Source organism: Thamnophis sirtalis, unplaced genomic scaffold, assembly GCF_051295495.1.
Source record: "Thamnophis sirtalis isolate CommonGarterSnake01/CBP01778 unplaced genomic scaffold, rThaSir2_p1.2 scaffold_2, whole genome shotgun sequence".
In the NCBI taxonomy this organism is placed as follows: domain Eukaryota; kingdom Metazoa; phylum Chordata; class Lepidosauria; order Squamata; family Natricidae; genus Thamnophis; species Thamnophis sirtalis.
The window spans coordinates 87,436,311-87,451,498 of NW_028261382.1; the positions used below are offsets into that span (position 1 = coordinate 87,436,311).

At 42.9% G+C, this 15,188-nt stretch overlaps 2 protein-coding genes across 4 annotated transcripts in view; one reads left to right on the forward strand and one right to left on the reverse strand.

The window, feature by feature from the left end:
• Nucleotides 1–348: 348 nt before the first annotated feature.
• On the reverse strand, nt 349–7,421 carry SPA17 (sperm autoantigenic protein 17). Of its 2 annotated transcripts, none has more exons than XM_014062192.2 (5): nt 7,267–7,421; nt 4,731–4,910; nt 3,258–3,328; nt 2,042–2,104; nt 349–731 (listed from the first exon to the last, which is right to left on the reverse strand). In XM_014062192.2, the coding sequence occupies exons 2-5, from the start codon at nt 4,882–4,884 to the stop codon at nt 525–527; spliced, it is 495 nt and encodes a 164-aa protein (XP_013917667.1). In that variant the 5' UTR covers nt 4,885–4,910; nt 7,267–7,421; the 3' UTR covers nt 349–524. The 2 variants fall into 2 exon arrangements, with proteins under 2 accessions (XP_013917667.1, XP_013917668.1); XM_014062193.2 differs by lacking the exon at nt 7,267–7,421 and adding an exon at nt 6,871–6,945.
• Nucleotides 7,422–8,268: 847 nt separating this feature from the next.
• SIAE (sialic acid acetylesterase) overlaps nt 8,269–15,188 on the forward strand; it is a 21,379-nt gene continuing 14,459 nt past the window's right edge. Inside the window, exons 1-3 of one of the 2 annotated variants that reach the window (XM_087706325.1) lie at nt 8,269–8,552; nt 12,490–12,648; nt 15,051–15,188. The exon at nt 15,051–15,188 is cut by the window's right edge and continues 38 nt beyond it. In XM_087706325.1, the coding sequence (XP_087562451.1) occupies nt 12,528–12,648; nt 15,051–15,188 (259 nt within the window). In that variant the 5' untranslated portion in view covers nt 8,269–8,552; nt 12,490–12,527. Of the gene's footprint in view, nt 8,553–8,868; nt 9,756–12,489; nt 12,649–15,050 lie in introns of those variants that run through there. The other variant, XM_014062227.2, reaches the window with a different exon arrangement.

Sequence of the window (15,188 nt, forward strand, 5' to 3'; positions counted from 1 at the left end):
TTCAGGAGTGTGAAAATCTATCCGTGAATCTCAAGAGACTCTGTGCCCAGTCTTTCCTTGCACAGCACCTCATTTGAAAATATTTACAGGGCAGGTTTCCAAGCTAGATAAGGTCTGTGATCATAAATATTCCTTTGAAAGACTGTTTGCCAGGCCTTGTTGAATGCGAAGAATTCACGTTCATTTAATAAAAGGGGGTTTGTCAGGACCAGAACTCTGCCTCGTGCTTTTTGGGGAAGCCTAGGTCAGAACAGGTTTTTTTCCCCCCTTATATTGGCAAGGATTAACTAACTTAAGACTCACTAAAGCCGAAACCAAAAAGAAAATGCCCATTACATCAACAAGATCTTTCCGCATGAAAACAGGGTCAGTTTATTGATCCGCTGATGAGCACCAAGATGGCATGCAGCTTTAAACTGTATGGTTTATTTGATAAACTTGGCAGGTTGTTTCTAAGCAGACCAGTAGGACTTCGCCTTACGCCTGTTTGAAAATGGGATTGTTGATGGAACTGGTGAGTCTGATTATTGTGGTACTTTATCAGGCTCACCTGATACTTCCTCCTTCCCAGCTTCTTTGTTTGTCGCTCCAGGTTCCTTCCCTTCTTCATCTTCTTGGCCTTTCACTTCTTTTCTTGCTTTGTATCCTCGGAAAATGGACTGGATTTTCACAGCAGCTTGTTCTTCCGATAAGGTCCCTTGAATATCCACCACTTCTTGGTCTTCTACCTTCTTTACAATTTAAAAGAAAATCAAGGTTACATTTCTCACCTTTGCATTTTGCCCACCGGGTTTTCAAAAAGGGGTGTACAGAGGGAGGGAAGGAAGGAAGGAAGAAGAAAAATGAAACTACAATAAATGAAAATCAAATCTTTAGAAGACTGATGCTGAAGTTAGGTGGAGAGTAAAATGCATCTTGCTTTTGTTCGGTTTAAAATATATATTCCCACCCACTCCCTCCCCCCAAAATCTGTAGGGCTATTTTGAATATTAAACTCTGTAAATACCCCTTGGGCAACTTTTGCTCAGTTTTCAAAGAAAGTTTTGGCTGGTACAAATGTCCAAATTAATACTTAGATAACACCAATCATTAATGCTTAGATGAGACTAATCCAACAGCAAATTTATCCTATTTGGGGAAAAAAACCCACCAACATAAAGGTTCTTAGCGTGTACTGGTCAAATTCAGAGGTATCTGGTTTGTCCAGTCACCGTTATGGGAGCTCCCTGCTGGGGAGTAATGAACTTCATTACTCATCTGGGTGGCCTCCAAAATCTATTAGTGTTGTTTGGGGTGAAAAAAAGGGAAGAGGGAGCATTATTTATACTGCCTGCACTGGTACATCAAGAATAATATAAGTAATAAAAGATAATATAAACCTTACAGCTAAATAAAAGTACAAGCTGCAGTTTCATGCTATCTATATCTTTAGTTTTATTTACACAGAATGAATGCAAAGGGTAAAACAGACAAAGTTAAAATAGTTTGAAGTTGTAATAACTTCACTGGGTAAATTTAGCAGTGTTTAAGGCTGCTAAAATACGTACAAGAGTTTGCAATGTGTCTTGATGGTTAAAACTGGTGGGATTTAAGAAACAATTTAAACTGTGCTCTGAGTGGGCACCTCTATTCTTTGTTCATACATATCTTCACTGAAAATTCATAAAAAAGGTGTTGCATTTTTAGCTATATTTTTTCTTTATTAAATCTAAGTCTAGAATATGAGTAACATAGAAGAGGCAATTTAAGTCTTCAGGGAATATGTGGGCATTTCTTTATGCCAAACAGTTTTGGACATAAGAGTATTTACTAATTTCAGTGAGATAAATTCTTTCAATTGTTTAACTTCAAATGGAAAAATTGCTAATGGGCCTTCATCAATTTGACCCTTGTTGGATCCCATATAAAATTAATATATTGGTCCCTATGATAGTGGAGAACCACCCTGAGATTTTTAGGCACACCGAAGTCAGCAACTATTATCTACAACAAAGGCTAGTTTAGAAAAGGTATGCAATTAATCTCTGGGGAAATTACTTACTGGTTTTTCAATAGTTTCTTCTTTCTCTTCCTTTTTAACTCCATCTCCTGGTGGTGCAAGTTCCTGAAAAAGCAATAGGGTATTATTGATGCATGAAACCCTATTGGTACAGAATCTCAGAGGCCCTGAGTCTCTCGGTAATAGGGCGGCATACAAATTGAATAAACTACAACTACAACTAACTAATTCCCCCCCCCCCCCCGAATTTTGATGCAAGCAATTGAAGTGGTAACTGAGCACTGGTGACAAAATTGCTAAATGTATGCCAAGCTCTTGTTAGGCTCCATACAGAATCCATTGAAATGATGATTTAAAATAGAGATGTCAGATTTGATTTCATTGAGGGCCATATCAGGGTTGTGTTTGACCTCGCGGGGGCTGGAGAAGGCGTGGCCAGCTCGACGTCACTTGTGTCATCGGGGAACCTGCGGTGGCCCAAGTGCTCTGCCATAGAAAACGGGCTCCCACGCTCCGTTTTCAGCTGCGACAACCTCCTGCAACCCTCTGCCAGTGAAAACGGAGCTTGGGAGGGACGCACGTGGCCCTTATGAGCTCCATTTTCGCTGGCAGAGGCACTGCGGGCCAGTCCTTCGCTGTTTCCAGAGTGGCCTCGCGGACCAGATCTAAGCACCCCACAGGATGGATTCAGCCGCCTGGCCTTGAGTTTGATACCCTGGATATAAAATGATGTTGTAGTAAGCCTTTTCATAAGGAAATAAGTGATGTCAGTCTTTTTTATGGGTATACTTATGCATGACAGGATATTTTAATGCTAGAGCAGTCACAGGATAAAGCGAGTGAATTTGAATTTCAATAATATGGGAAATTTTAGATTCCCACTCATCATTTTTCTAAATAAAGCTTTTCACAAATCTTTGCTGTATAAATTAATTATTGTAAGATGTCCAGAATTGCATCACAGCGAGATGAGCAGCAAATAAACTTAATAAATAAATAATCCACATTCCTTTGAAAATAGGCCAATAATCCAAATTAACCTCATGCTTATTATTTTTAATCCGGATTTTAATCTCCTATATTTTCTTTAGTTTCATTCAAAGGCCTGAATGCGGGAGTCATTCACTATGTAACAGGGGTCTCCAAACCTTGGCAACTTTTAAGCCTGGAGGACTTCATCTCCCAGAATTCCGAGAGTTGAAATCCGCCAGCTTAAAGTTGCCAAGGGTGGAGCCTCCTGTTATATAACAACACTTACATTGAAAGCACGGTTATTGTAGAATCGATCCTCTAGTTTTGCTCCCCATTCAGTTGGATCATATCCGGTTTCTGAAAAGACATGACTTTTTTTGAAAAAAATAATAATGACGTCTCTTAAAAAAAAACACTTCCGGGTCAAATGGTGCTTAATTAAATTGAGAATTATGATGACCCTGGCATTCCTTTAAGAACAGTCAAGATTTCTTAATTGAAAAAAGGTAAACATGCACATGTAGCTCAACAGCTTTTCAATTATGTCTAATACAGAGGGGGAAAAAAACAGGGCCTAGGACAGGGATGGCTAACCTTTTTGCCATCATGTGCTAAAAGCGGGAGGAGTGTGCGGTTGCATGTCCACACCCATAATTTGATGCGTGTCCGTGCATGTGCACGTAACTTCCTGCATATGCGCGCGAGACACACACACACACCGCCTTCCCCCTGCTTTTGGCACGTGATGGCATGGTGGACCAGTTTTTCGCCCTCCTCAGACTCCAGAGACTTTCTAGGAGCCTGGGGAGGGCAAAAACGGCTCATTTTCAGACTTACGTTTTGCACATTGGGCAAAAAATGGCCCACGTTTGTTCCCAAACTTCTGGTTTGTGCGTTGGGCAGTTTTTCACCCTACAGAGGCTTCTCTGAAGCCTCTAGAGAGTGAAAAATGTCCAAAAATCAAGGCATGCGTGCTGGAGCTGACAGGGCAATGCCTTGCGTGCCCTCAGAAATGGCTCTGCTTGCCACCTGTAGCACACATGGCATAGGTTCACCATCATGGGTCTAGGACAACTGGCCCTGGCTATTTCTCTGTGGCCAACTCATCACATGAAAATTTAAATCAGGGAAATGCAAGCGAGGGACAAGTGGATTTCTGGGACTCCACGCTCTGGCTCACCTCAGCCCCAAAGACTTAAGCAAACCTAAAGCAAGACAAGGCCTGCTGAAATTCACTTTTCCTGCTACTGAGTTATGCCATGTTGAATAGTCTCACAGTGAGTCAGCTCGGGTGAGTTGGCTGTGGCAAAATGACTGTGGCAAGTCAGCCAGGATAAGTTGGCCATGGAGAGTTGTCTCATTCCAAGGAAAACAGGTGTAACACTCTTTATACGCAGGATAATAGGTCAAAATTAAAACACATACATCCTCCCCAAAATTATATATATGATAGGATGCTTCAACAAATGATATGCATATATAGTAAAAAAGGTAACTCAAACCTACCAATCTGAGCATAACACAACGAAGGTATTGAGAATAGGCCCATTCAGAACCTACATAGTGGCTAAACTTGTCAACCCTTGTCAGCCCTTCATCAGTTTAACAGAGAATCTGGATAGCAAAAAACATTCCTGAGAAAGAAAAATGCCACATGATGGATACCTAAATGAGTAAACGATGGTTTCTTGCAAACCAGATGAAGCCCCAGAATGCAAATGTATGTTAAAAAGCTTGACTATAGTCAATTGAAACTTACTTTCTCTTTCAATAAGGAGAGATTCAAAATACTTGGCTGCAAAACTTGGTATATCATCAGGCTGGTTTCTTAAGACTTCCCTGGCGAGCCCTTCAAGCAGATTGGCAAACCCTGGAGGAATGCGTTGAGTGGTGTTTGAGAACGGAATAGCCATTGTTTCTGAAAAAGTTTCTTTTATACCTAGAGTTCGGTTTACAAGAACAATCAGTGAGACTTATGATCTAAGTAAGACATTACATGTTGGATAAAAAAATAAGGTAAAGGTTCCCCCTGACCAGTTGTATCTGACTCGGGGGGGGGGGGGAATCGTCTCTGTTTCTTAGCTGAGGGAGCCAGCATTGTCCAAAGATGTTACCCTGTTTCCCTGAAAATAAAACCTCCCTGGATAATAAGCCCAATCGGGCTTTTGAGTGCATGCGCTAAAATAAGCCCTCCCCTGAAAATATTGCAACACAGCAGCAGCCATGAGGTAACCATGCTCACCACCTCCTGCACCTCAATAGCAATAGCAATGGCAATAGCAGTTAGATTTACATACCGCTTCATAGGGCTTTTAGCCCTCTCTAAGCGGCTTACAGAGTCAGCGTATTGCCCCCAACAATCCAGGTCCTCATTTTACCCACCTCGGAAGGATGGAAGGCTGAGTCAACCTTGAGCTGGTGAGATTTGAACAGCCGAACTGCAGAACTGCAGTCAGCTGAAGTAGCCTGCAGTGCTGCACTCTAACCACCTCCCCAAAAATAAAGCCAAGCGCCTATTTTGGGGATCAAAAGAAAATAAGACCCTGTCTTATTTTGGGAGAAACATGGTATATATGGGCCCAATCCACCTGACAATCTGGTGTTGTGTCAAAAGTATGAGGAGGAAGGACTATTATGTATTTTCGCCACCTTGAGTTACTAAAGGCAGAATAAAAAATTAGTAAGTAAATCTGAATGTCAAGCTCACACTATTTAATCTTATTTTTAAATTAATACATAGTATCTGATTGTAACAACACTTCAAACAAGGAATTGCTTTGTTTTGAACCAGACTACTAGTCCGCTTATCTCAGTATCACCCAATCCAATTTGAAACAGATTATTAAATTGAGGAATATAGAGAATTAAGGTGTTTTTTTTAAATTTACTCTCACATAGACATAAAAATGTCTGTTTGCTATTGTTCAAGCTTAGGTTTTACAGAAGGGGCGACGTAAAGACTTGTGAATTTTACTCCCAGAATTCCCCACCTAGAACGGGGATGGCTGGCTGGGAAATTCTGGGAGTTGAAATCCACAGGTATTCAAGTCACCAAGATTGGATATTCCTACTTTAGAGTATTTTACTTTGCCCTTCTTAGCAACATTTACTATTGAATAGACTCATCAGATTTTCCGTGAAAAAACGTGGCACAAAGCAGGGTTACCAAATGGAAGCCTGCTTAAGACACAGAAGTAAGAAGCCCTCACCCAGCATTCCCAGCCATGCTTGCTGGGAACAATGGGGTTGTATTCCTGTACCTCTAAAAGTTGGGGAAGGGAGCAATAATGGAAGTCTATTCCTGATGGGATGAAATACAGCTAGCCTTCGACTTACGACCACAATTAAGCCCAGCAGTTCTGCTGGTGAGACATTTGTCAAGTGAGTTTCACCCCCATTTTACCATCTTTCTTGCCACCGTCGTTAAGTGAATCACTGCAGTTGTTAAATTACTAATATCATTGTTAAAAGAATCTGGCTTCCCCATCGACTTTGCTTGTCAGGTCACAAAAAGGGACCACATGACCCCAGGACACTGTGACTGTCATAAATATGAGACAGTTGCTAAGAATCTGAATTTTGATCACTGTGACCATGGGAATGCTACAAAGGTTGTAAGTGTGAGAAATGGCCATAAGTCACTTTCGTCCGTGCAGTTGTAACTTTGAACGGTCACTAAACGAACTGCCTGTACTCTGGCAGGGACTACCTGTACTCTGCCCATGCTCAAAGGCGCTCTTATTCTGAGGCAGCAGCCAGGTTCCTGGCCTGCCTGCGCCTCTTCCTTCCCAGGCTGGAGCTATCAATACGGAGGGAGGCGCTCAGCGCCTCCACGCCGCCACCCCGTCCTTTTCAGCTCCCCGACCCGCCAGGAGGATCATCCCCAGGCCTCCTTTTACCCTTTTACTCCTTTGCCCGCAAGGACAGAGACCAGCGTCCTTCCCGTTGCTTAGCAACTCCAATTAAGACGGCAAGCGGGGAGGGTCAAAGGAGCGGAAAATCGTGCGGTTGGCTTCTCTGGTCTGCCGACCCCGTTTGTTGATTGGATGAAGTTTCCGCCCTTCAACGACCAAACCTTTTCCTCTTCTTCTCCTCCCTCTTGAAGCCCGCCCCCAACTAAAATCTCGTCCCGCCCCGATGATTCAGCGTAGTTGGTTTCTCCTAGGTCGGCCCACTCCGCCTGCCGATTGGCTGCGAGCTCCGTCCTTCAGCCACCAAACCTTTCCCCGCCCGCTTCCCCCCCCCTTGAGCCCGGCCCCATTTAAAATCCGGTGTCCCCCCACCAGGTGCCTCACCGCGTTCTCGGTTGTTTTTCTGGGCGCCGGTGAAGGAGGCGGTGGCGCGGCCGAGGTTTTAAAGTCCAAGCGGGGAGCCTGCGCTCCTAGTGCGTCTTCTCAGGGCCCATGGAGTGGGGACTCTGCGGGCTGGGCGGGCCTGAGGCCGCGCTTTAGACGGGCCCCGGGGCGGTGACGTCACAGACGGGGCCGCGGTGACGTCACACACCGGGCCTCTTGGCAACCTGGCGGGGGTCTCATGGCAGGTGGGGGGAGGCTCCGCCCGGGTTACGCCGGTGGGAAGCTCTTCCGCCCCCACCCCCCCGAGGCTTTGCAGATGGGGTAGGCTGTGAGGGCGGTTATGGGCGCTGAGGGCCCCGCACTATGGACTTTGTAGTACTTGCGATGTGGTTTTTGTAGTACTGTTGTTGCACTTGGCCAACTTGCATGTTTTTTTTTCTTGTATTTTGCAATTGGCCCTTTTCAAAATGGGCGGCTCATGATTTGCCCCTGCCTAAGCTTTAACCTTCAGGAAAAGCCTCCCTTTTAGAAGCCAGGAGTGGCAAAAGGGCTTATTCAGATGCCTTGTAGATAACAAGCTTCGTTTTCAGGTGTTCTCAAGCCTCCCAGGAACAAAGAGAGAGAGAGAGAGCCAGTATTGAGGCTCAGTGATGGGAAGTGTTGAAAATGTATCTTACCTATATCCATTCTGACATTTTTCTTTGCAAATGTTCCTTTTGCTTTTATCCAGAGTACAGCGCTCCTTTCAATCTTACCTGGAATACAGATACCGATTAACAGAATTGGAAGGGACCTTGTAAGATCATCTAGTCCAGTGGTCTCCAACCTTGGCAACTTTAAGACTTGTGGACTTCAACTCCCAGAGTTCCTCAGCCAGCAAAGCTGAAGTCCACAGGTCTTAAAGTTGCCAAGGTTGGAGACCACTGATCTAGTCCAACACTCCCCCCCCTCAAGCAGGAGATCCTATTACACTGTGCTCCCATGTTTTAATTCTTATGCCGTAACAAGACAGATGACTTTTCCCTACCCAATCAAAAACTTTTTATGTATGCAAACTATAAAAAGGGAAGGTGCGATTTCTCCCCTTTGTTCTGTCTCTTGTGAAATCAATAAGAGAACCCTTTTCATTTGAAATGTTTCAAATGAATCCTAAATCAATGTTTCTGGAGGGAGGGGCACCAGGTTGCTGAAGGGGATATTGGAGCAGATATTAGAATGCAGACACAAGGCTGGATTTACCCATCAAGGCACTACAGCATATCTTCGAACAGAGGTTCCCAACAGGGGTGAGATGATATTCCAGGGGGTCTGAAAACGTGGGTTTAGAAGTTTCAAAATTATAGTGTGTATGCATAATTATATGCACATAATTATTTACTTTTGTAAGTGGTGCGAGAATATATCAGAAGTGTTCTAGAGGTGTGGGGCATAGAAAAGATTAGGAACCCCTGTCCTAGAATTTTGTAGGAAGCTCTCTGTCATTTCCATATTAAGCTGCTGGGCAGATTTAGCCACTTGGGGTTTATTCCAAAATAATTTTTTTTTATAATAATTTTTTTGGTATAGAAAATTAAAATACAAACTCCAAAGGAAATAGTGGGGTTTTTTCCTCCGGCGTTTGTATTTTATTTTTTGAATAGTTCAAAGAACACACGATTTGTTGTTATCTAGGAACCCAATGTATCACCAAAATTTCCATTGCTAAGTATGTCATTATGTATAAACCCGACACTGCAGATAATAGTGTATTGTCATGGCCAAAAATGTGTGGTCTTTCTCACCATCCTAAGCATCTGCTATGGCTTTTGCCAAGGGTGTGTTTTCTGTCTCTCAATCTATCCAGCACTCCTGGGGTGTCCTGGTGATTCCCACATGAGTTTGCACACATGTCCTTCCTTGAAATGCTTAGCTGACCTTTCAGAATACTATACAAGCCATTCTTTCAGAGTAAAGAGGGTAACGTTTCATAGAGGGGTGTCAGGGTGAAGTTGCAAAGAAGAAATGGGGCAGGAAGCAAAAGGTGGCTAGTTTACACACACAAGCATTATGTGGATTGTATCCAGGCTTAGTGAATAAGCTAGATTTTTTTTTTTAAAAAAAAACCCTTTTAATTGGGGAACCCAGCCCCTCAATGTACTAAGCCCAAATTGTGGCTTTGCAGAGTTACAAGTGCCAATAATGTAACAAGTGAGATAAATTTGAATCAAAAAGAATTTCTCAGGAGGTACTAGGAAACAGTCAACTGCTTTGCTAGCCTTACAGCCTCCCCCCCCCCCTTTCAGAGGTTACTTTCTCCCTACCACCCCTACGTTACTTCCTGGCTTGGATCAGCCCAGTGTGAGGTCACAAGGAGATTGCTGTCTTTAAAATACAGACTCCGGATATTCTCTGCTCCCCGAATTGCATGCTCTGACTTTGTGACTTCATGCTGTCAAAATAGACGATGGAGACTTCCTTGCTATTCACGTTGCTCTTGACTTGCGCAGCAGGTGAGTGAGAAGAGACAGTTTCTGCCGCTACTTGTGAATGGGCACTACTGGCCAGGCAAGTGCAATCTGGAGGAAACTCTCTGTTGAAAATACAATAGCAGCATTTAGCTGGTAGGAATTTTGCTTCCTTTCCTTGATGCTAAGCTTCCATCAGATGCTTTTTGTTTGTATCTTGTACAGGATGAGCTTCCTTGAGCAAAATCCTGAACAAAGTTTGTTTAAGCCTTTGGTGAGGATAAGTCAGATAATTAGCTCATCTCAGTGGAGGAATAACTTTAAACATATTTACAAAGAAAGTCCCTTGAGTTCAGTGCCCCAACAGAATTTACTCCTGGGTGTATTCAGGATTGCATCTTTTTAAAGAGTTTTGTTAACAGTTTGTTGCCCCTTTGATAAAGGGTTTATTATATTTTCTTGCAATTTTCTCAGACTTTTCCAATTTTTATGCTGTATCCTGAAAAGCAGCATGCAGTTTTTCCTACTACACAACAGTAAACGGAAACACTACTTGTTTGGCATCCTGCCTTAGCCCAGCAACTGTTTCTTATATTGCAGATCCGGTGGCCTATATTCTGTAGCATCTGCAGATATAGGAGAGTATGAAACAAACCAGGCTGTAACTCAGTTAAATGCTAAAGTGATTCTTGCTAACAGAGATTCAAACGATGGGAGAAAGATATTGGCTGTTGGAGCCTTAATTTAAATGTCTACCCTCCAATATTTATCAATCTATATTTCTAATAACCCTCTTAAAATGTACTGTATTTTTCAAAGTATAAAACACCTTTTTTCCTCAAAAAGGAGGCTGAAAAACAGCATTTTTTTTGCCTCCCGAAACCCCATCCCCTTCACCAAAATGGCCATGCATAGCCTTTAAGAGCCTTGAAGAGTGCTCTTGAGGGCTGGGGAGGGCAGAAATGAGCAAAAAATGGGCTGTTTTTTTGCTCAATTTTGCCCAACCCTCAGGAGCACTCTATAAACCTCCTAAAGGCTACGCATGTCCTTTTTTTTTGACAAAATGGGCCGTTTTTTGCTTGTTTTGGGGGGGCACCCCCCCAGGAGCATTCTACAAGCCTCCTAAAGGCTATTCATGCCTTTTTTTTATAGGCCCAAGTTTTGGGAGGTCTGCAAAGTGCAAAAACTTTTTAAAAAAATTTGCCTCTTCAAAATCTTGGTGCGTCTTATACTCCGGTGCTTCTTATACTCCGAAAAATATGGCAGCTAAGGTAGTCTCAAATAAAATATAAGTGGACCGATTCTTTTCTTTCAGTCATTCAATGTTAGGGATACGATGCTATATATGTATGTCTATTGGTGACTTTCAAGAAATAAGTATAGGGTTGCCATAGCTGTAAGGGAAGGAGGATTTTTTAAAAAGTCTTTTTTTATGGCTTTGCTCATACAATATGCTGAACCAAGTTATTTAAAGGCTTAACAGCTGGGTTTGTACAAGATGCTAGACTAGACTAAATGAGGAGACTGCCTTGTCGAGGAGAAGGGAGAGAGGAAGGACAGCGAGCAGCAGTTTTGAGCTTTGCTCTCTATAGGAATTGTCTTCACATGTTAGTTAATTGATCAATCACATTAAAGCAGACGTAAAGTGAGATTTGGACATTAAGTGTGAAACCTACTGGGTCAGGCTGGACAGCCTCTTAGAGCCCCTTTACTTCTATATTAACAGCCACATAGACAGAGTTGGAACTTGCAATAGAATCAGGAAGCCTGTGCCTAACCACAAGATGTCCCTATGTCAAAAAGCCTATGTCGAAAGTCCAAGGTTCAATTAAAGTTCGTTAATGACATGTACTCCATAAACAAAAGAAGTAAGACCCCATCTCCTTATAAGGCTTTCTCCTCGAGGTAACCACTAAGAAATGTGTTAAGTATTTCCATGTTGCAATGCTTTGGAGAATGTATAAGAATGCGTGCTTCGATAATTAAGGTTATTCAGAACTTGCAGTGCTAAGCCATGGGCTAGCTTTCTGAACCTGGCTGCCAAATAAACTTTTCCTGTATCCTGAGAAGTCTAAAGCCTGTCATTTTCTGCAACAACATTAAGCTGTATTTGCTTAGGCACACAGGAAGTGTATTTGATTAAGCTGGGTTCAGCATATTGAATGAAGACAACAATGCACTATTTAAATCCATACAAGCAATGGCAAGAAGGCAAAGTGTGCTCTGTTTTTCTCCTACAGTGGGGAGGGAATCAGGGATGGACTAGAGACTCGGTCTCCTCCCTAGTCACAAAGTCACATTTGACCGAAGTGGTCTCTTTTCAGAGAATTGGGCTGAAAAATAATGTTCACACATAAAGATACAGACACATATACTATGTCATACTTTCCTAAAAACTAGCGCTATAAAAGTGGAATTCCAAAGATCCTACCAGATAGGGAAATGGGAGATTGTATGAATGCATGGTGGGGAGAGCAACAAAAAAATGGTTTCAGTCGGGGGGGAAAAAAAGGAAAAACATGATCACGTGAAAGAGAGCAGCAATGAAAGTAGTTGCGTAACCTTCAAAGGTTTTTTTTAATGCGTCTGAGATGTACGTTTTCTTTCTCAGTAATATGCTTCCTTGATCATCTCTAGTGAATTGCGAGCTATTTTTTTTTTTTGCTGTTCAGAAATGTCTTCGGAATTGAACGGTTGTACCCCACCACAGGCATTTCTGAAGTATTTCTGAGAAGCTGAAACTGTAAACTGGATTGTTGTGCCTTTTTGTCTGCCTCAGGTGCCAAGTTCCGCTTTGCTTCCTATTATGCTGACCACATGGTACTCCAGAAGGAACCATCTCGTGCAATCATATGGGGCTTTGGAGAGCCTGGTTCTAAGGTGATGCTGACACTCTTCCAGAATAATAGTGTTGTGACCAAAACGGTACAGATTGAAGGTAATCCATAATAATAGCAATGTGTCCATGGCTTCCTTGTCCTAATGCCCATGCATAGAATATAAATAGAAGTGATCTTGGAGATCTTCTAGTCCAACCCCCTGCCTGGTGGTAAGAGACCCTACACATTCTGGACAAATGGCTATCGAGTCTCTTCTTAAAAATCTCTAGTGATGGAACACCCACGACTTCCAGGTAAGCTATTCCACTGATTAATTGTTCTCTCTGCCAGGAAGTTTCTCCTTAGTTCTCAGTTGGATCTCTTTAATGACTCTAAGTCTATTACTTCTTGTCCTTCCCTCAGGTGCTTTGGAGAATAGGTTAATCCCCTCTTTTCTGTGCCCCTCAAGTCCCAGAAGACTGCTATCATGGCACCCCTAGTTCTTATTTTCATTAGGCTAGACATGCCTAGTTCCCTTAGTTGGGAATGTTAGTTGCCAAAATGAGGCTTCCATCTAGGATCTTTCCATTCCTGTATGGGTGGCTGTATATTTCCTTCTTACATTTCAGGCCATCAAGTTTAACTGCTGCTCTGTGCAGGGATCCAAATAAAGCTATGATTGTGGCACCTGGGTGAAGAGAACTGCTCTACCAAAGGTTTAGCAGGCTGTCGGGGAGAAGAAATAATGGCAATAAATCACCAGTTTCTTACAAGAAAGTTAAACTTTGGTTATAACACAATAAAGAAACTGTCAAGAGGTTTAGTCGTTTTAGAAAGATATTGATCTCTAATGTTTAGTTTGCACTGCTCAAAACCACAAGAGGCTAGTGTGGGAGTACCTTTTGACCCATCACTTTCTGTTCTGACCCCCTCCTCTGTCCAGTAACGAATGCCGAGACAAGCTTAATTGGAATGTACTTTATTAGCATGAAATCAAAACCTCGGTGGCTGAAAGCCAAGCATAACAAACAGATAAGGACCTTGGCAGCAACTCAGACAAGCCTTGGCAGCAATCCAGCCTGCCAAGCTATTTGCAAAAGTTCTCCAACTTTTAGTCAATGCGTTGACTTCTGCAAGAGGGGTGTGTGCACAAGCAGTCTTTTTATAGTCTGGAGAGGAGCCTAATGACCACCAGCTGAGTGCAATTACCCCCTGTACTTGCGCAACTGTTCCTGACGCCTATTAGCTCTTCGGTGCTGGGCATCCGGGAACAATTCACTACTGGTGTCCGGATCACTCTCCCTTGTCTCCTCCCCACTGGTCCAAAGCTCAGGCGCCTCCTGGTGGCTAACCAGCCTCTCTGCACCCTGCTCGGAGTTGGAACCCTGTCCAGGGTCCTCCACATCTTCCAGAGCTGACTCATAGGGCTGCTCGCTGTCGGAGTCTAGTGGCAGCTCCAATGGCTCCTGCTGGGCCACAACAACTTTCTATGGATGACCTGATGGTGACAGGAAAGGTGCCATTTACCAGCTTCATTGTGTTCTTTTAGCTGCATTCCTTCCTTAAGATAGCCAGCTGTGTCCCAGCGAAGGCTGCAATCTGTTTTAGGTGGAGCTGCTTTTAGAGTATTCTAGTATAAAATGCTGCTGTTTAACCAATCCACTAGGAATAAAATTTCTTTCTGTTTGCTGCCATTTGTACCAGGCTTGTTTTAAAGAGCCCTTTCAATACTCTGAATCAGTGTTTTTTTCAAAGTTGACAAGTTTAAGATGTGTGGACATCAACTCCCAGAATTCCCAAGCCAACCAAGCTGCTCTAAATCAAACATCAGAAATTTGAGATCCTTCAGATCAGGGGTGAAATCCAGCAAGTTCTGGAGAACCGGTAGCAGAAATTTTGAGTAGTTCGGAGAACCAGCAAATGCCACCTCTGGCTGGCCCCAGAGTAGGGTGGGAATGGAGATTTTGCAATATCCTTCCCCTGCCACGCCTACTAAGTCATGCCCACCAAGTCACGCCACGCCCACCAAGGCACACCGGAAATAAAAAAAAATTGCATTTCACCACTGCTTCAGATGTTTTGCTGAACAACCTATAGCAGTCTCAAGTCAGCCAGACCAACACTAATGGTTTCTGGAAGATATTGCAGGAAGCACCTGAAGAGCCAGGTTCCCACCAGGATTCTAAATTGCTCAGAAAATATTCCCAAATCACCTGGCTTCAGCCTTGGCAGTTCTGTTCTTTGCTTTTCACGTATGAGTGAATCGGCAGGTGCAAATGAGTGGGTCTTCTCAGCAGCGGGATCATAATTGTAGGCCACCTTCCTGGCACAGAACTTCTTTGTATGCTCCGCATCGCCTCTATTGTAATGCTGTTTTCTGCCCAATTTTATGGTAAACCTCAATCTATAAGCAAATAAAATTTGGCTTGTTATTAGTACATTCATTACTTTTTAATAGTTCCATGTAGATATCAAGCCTGGGATTTAATTTGTTTTTGTTTTTTTCTGTCAATATTATCAGAAAACTCTGAGACTTGGAAAATTATGCTGGATCCTGTGGCCCAAGGAGGTCCTTATACTATAGAGGCGCATCAGTACATCGAGGAAGAAATATTAAATATATCAATAAAAGATATCTACTTTGGAGATGTTTGGATTT

Excerpts from the sequence above, each read along its gene's own strand:
- SPA17 (XM_014062192.2), bottom strand. The coding sequence starts at position 4,884 with ATGGCTATTCCGTTCTCAAACACCACTCAACGCATTCCTCCAGGGTTT. Across the intron at positions 3,329-4,730 it reads TCTCCTTATTGAAAGAGAAA|AAACCGGATATGATCCAACT; the intron begins GTAAGTTTCAAT and ends ATGTCTTTTCAG. Across the intron at positions 2,105-3,257 it reads ACAATAACCGTGCTTTCAAT|GAACTTGCACCACCAGGAGA; the intron begins GTAAGTGTTGTT and ends TTGCTTTTTCAG.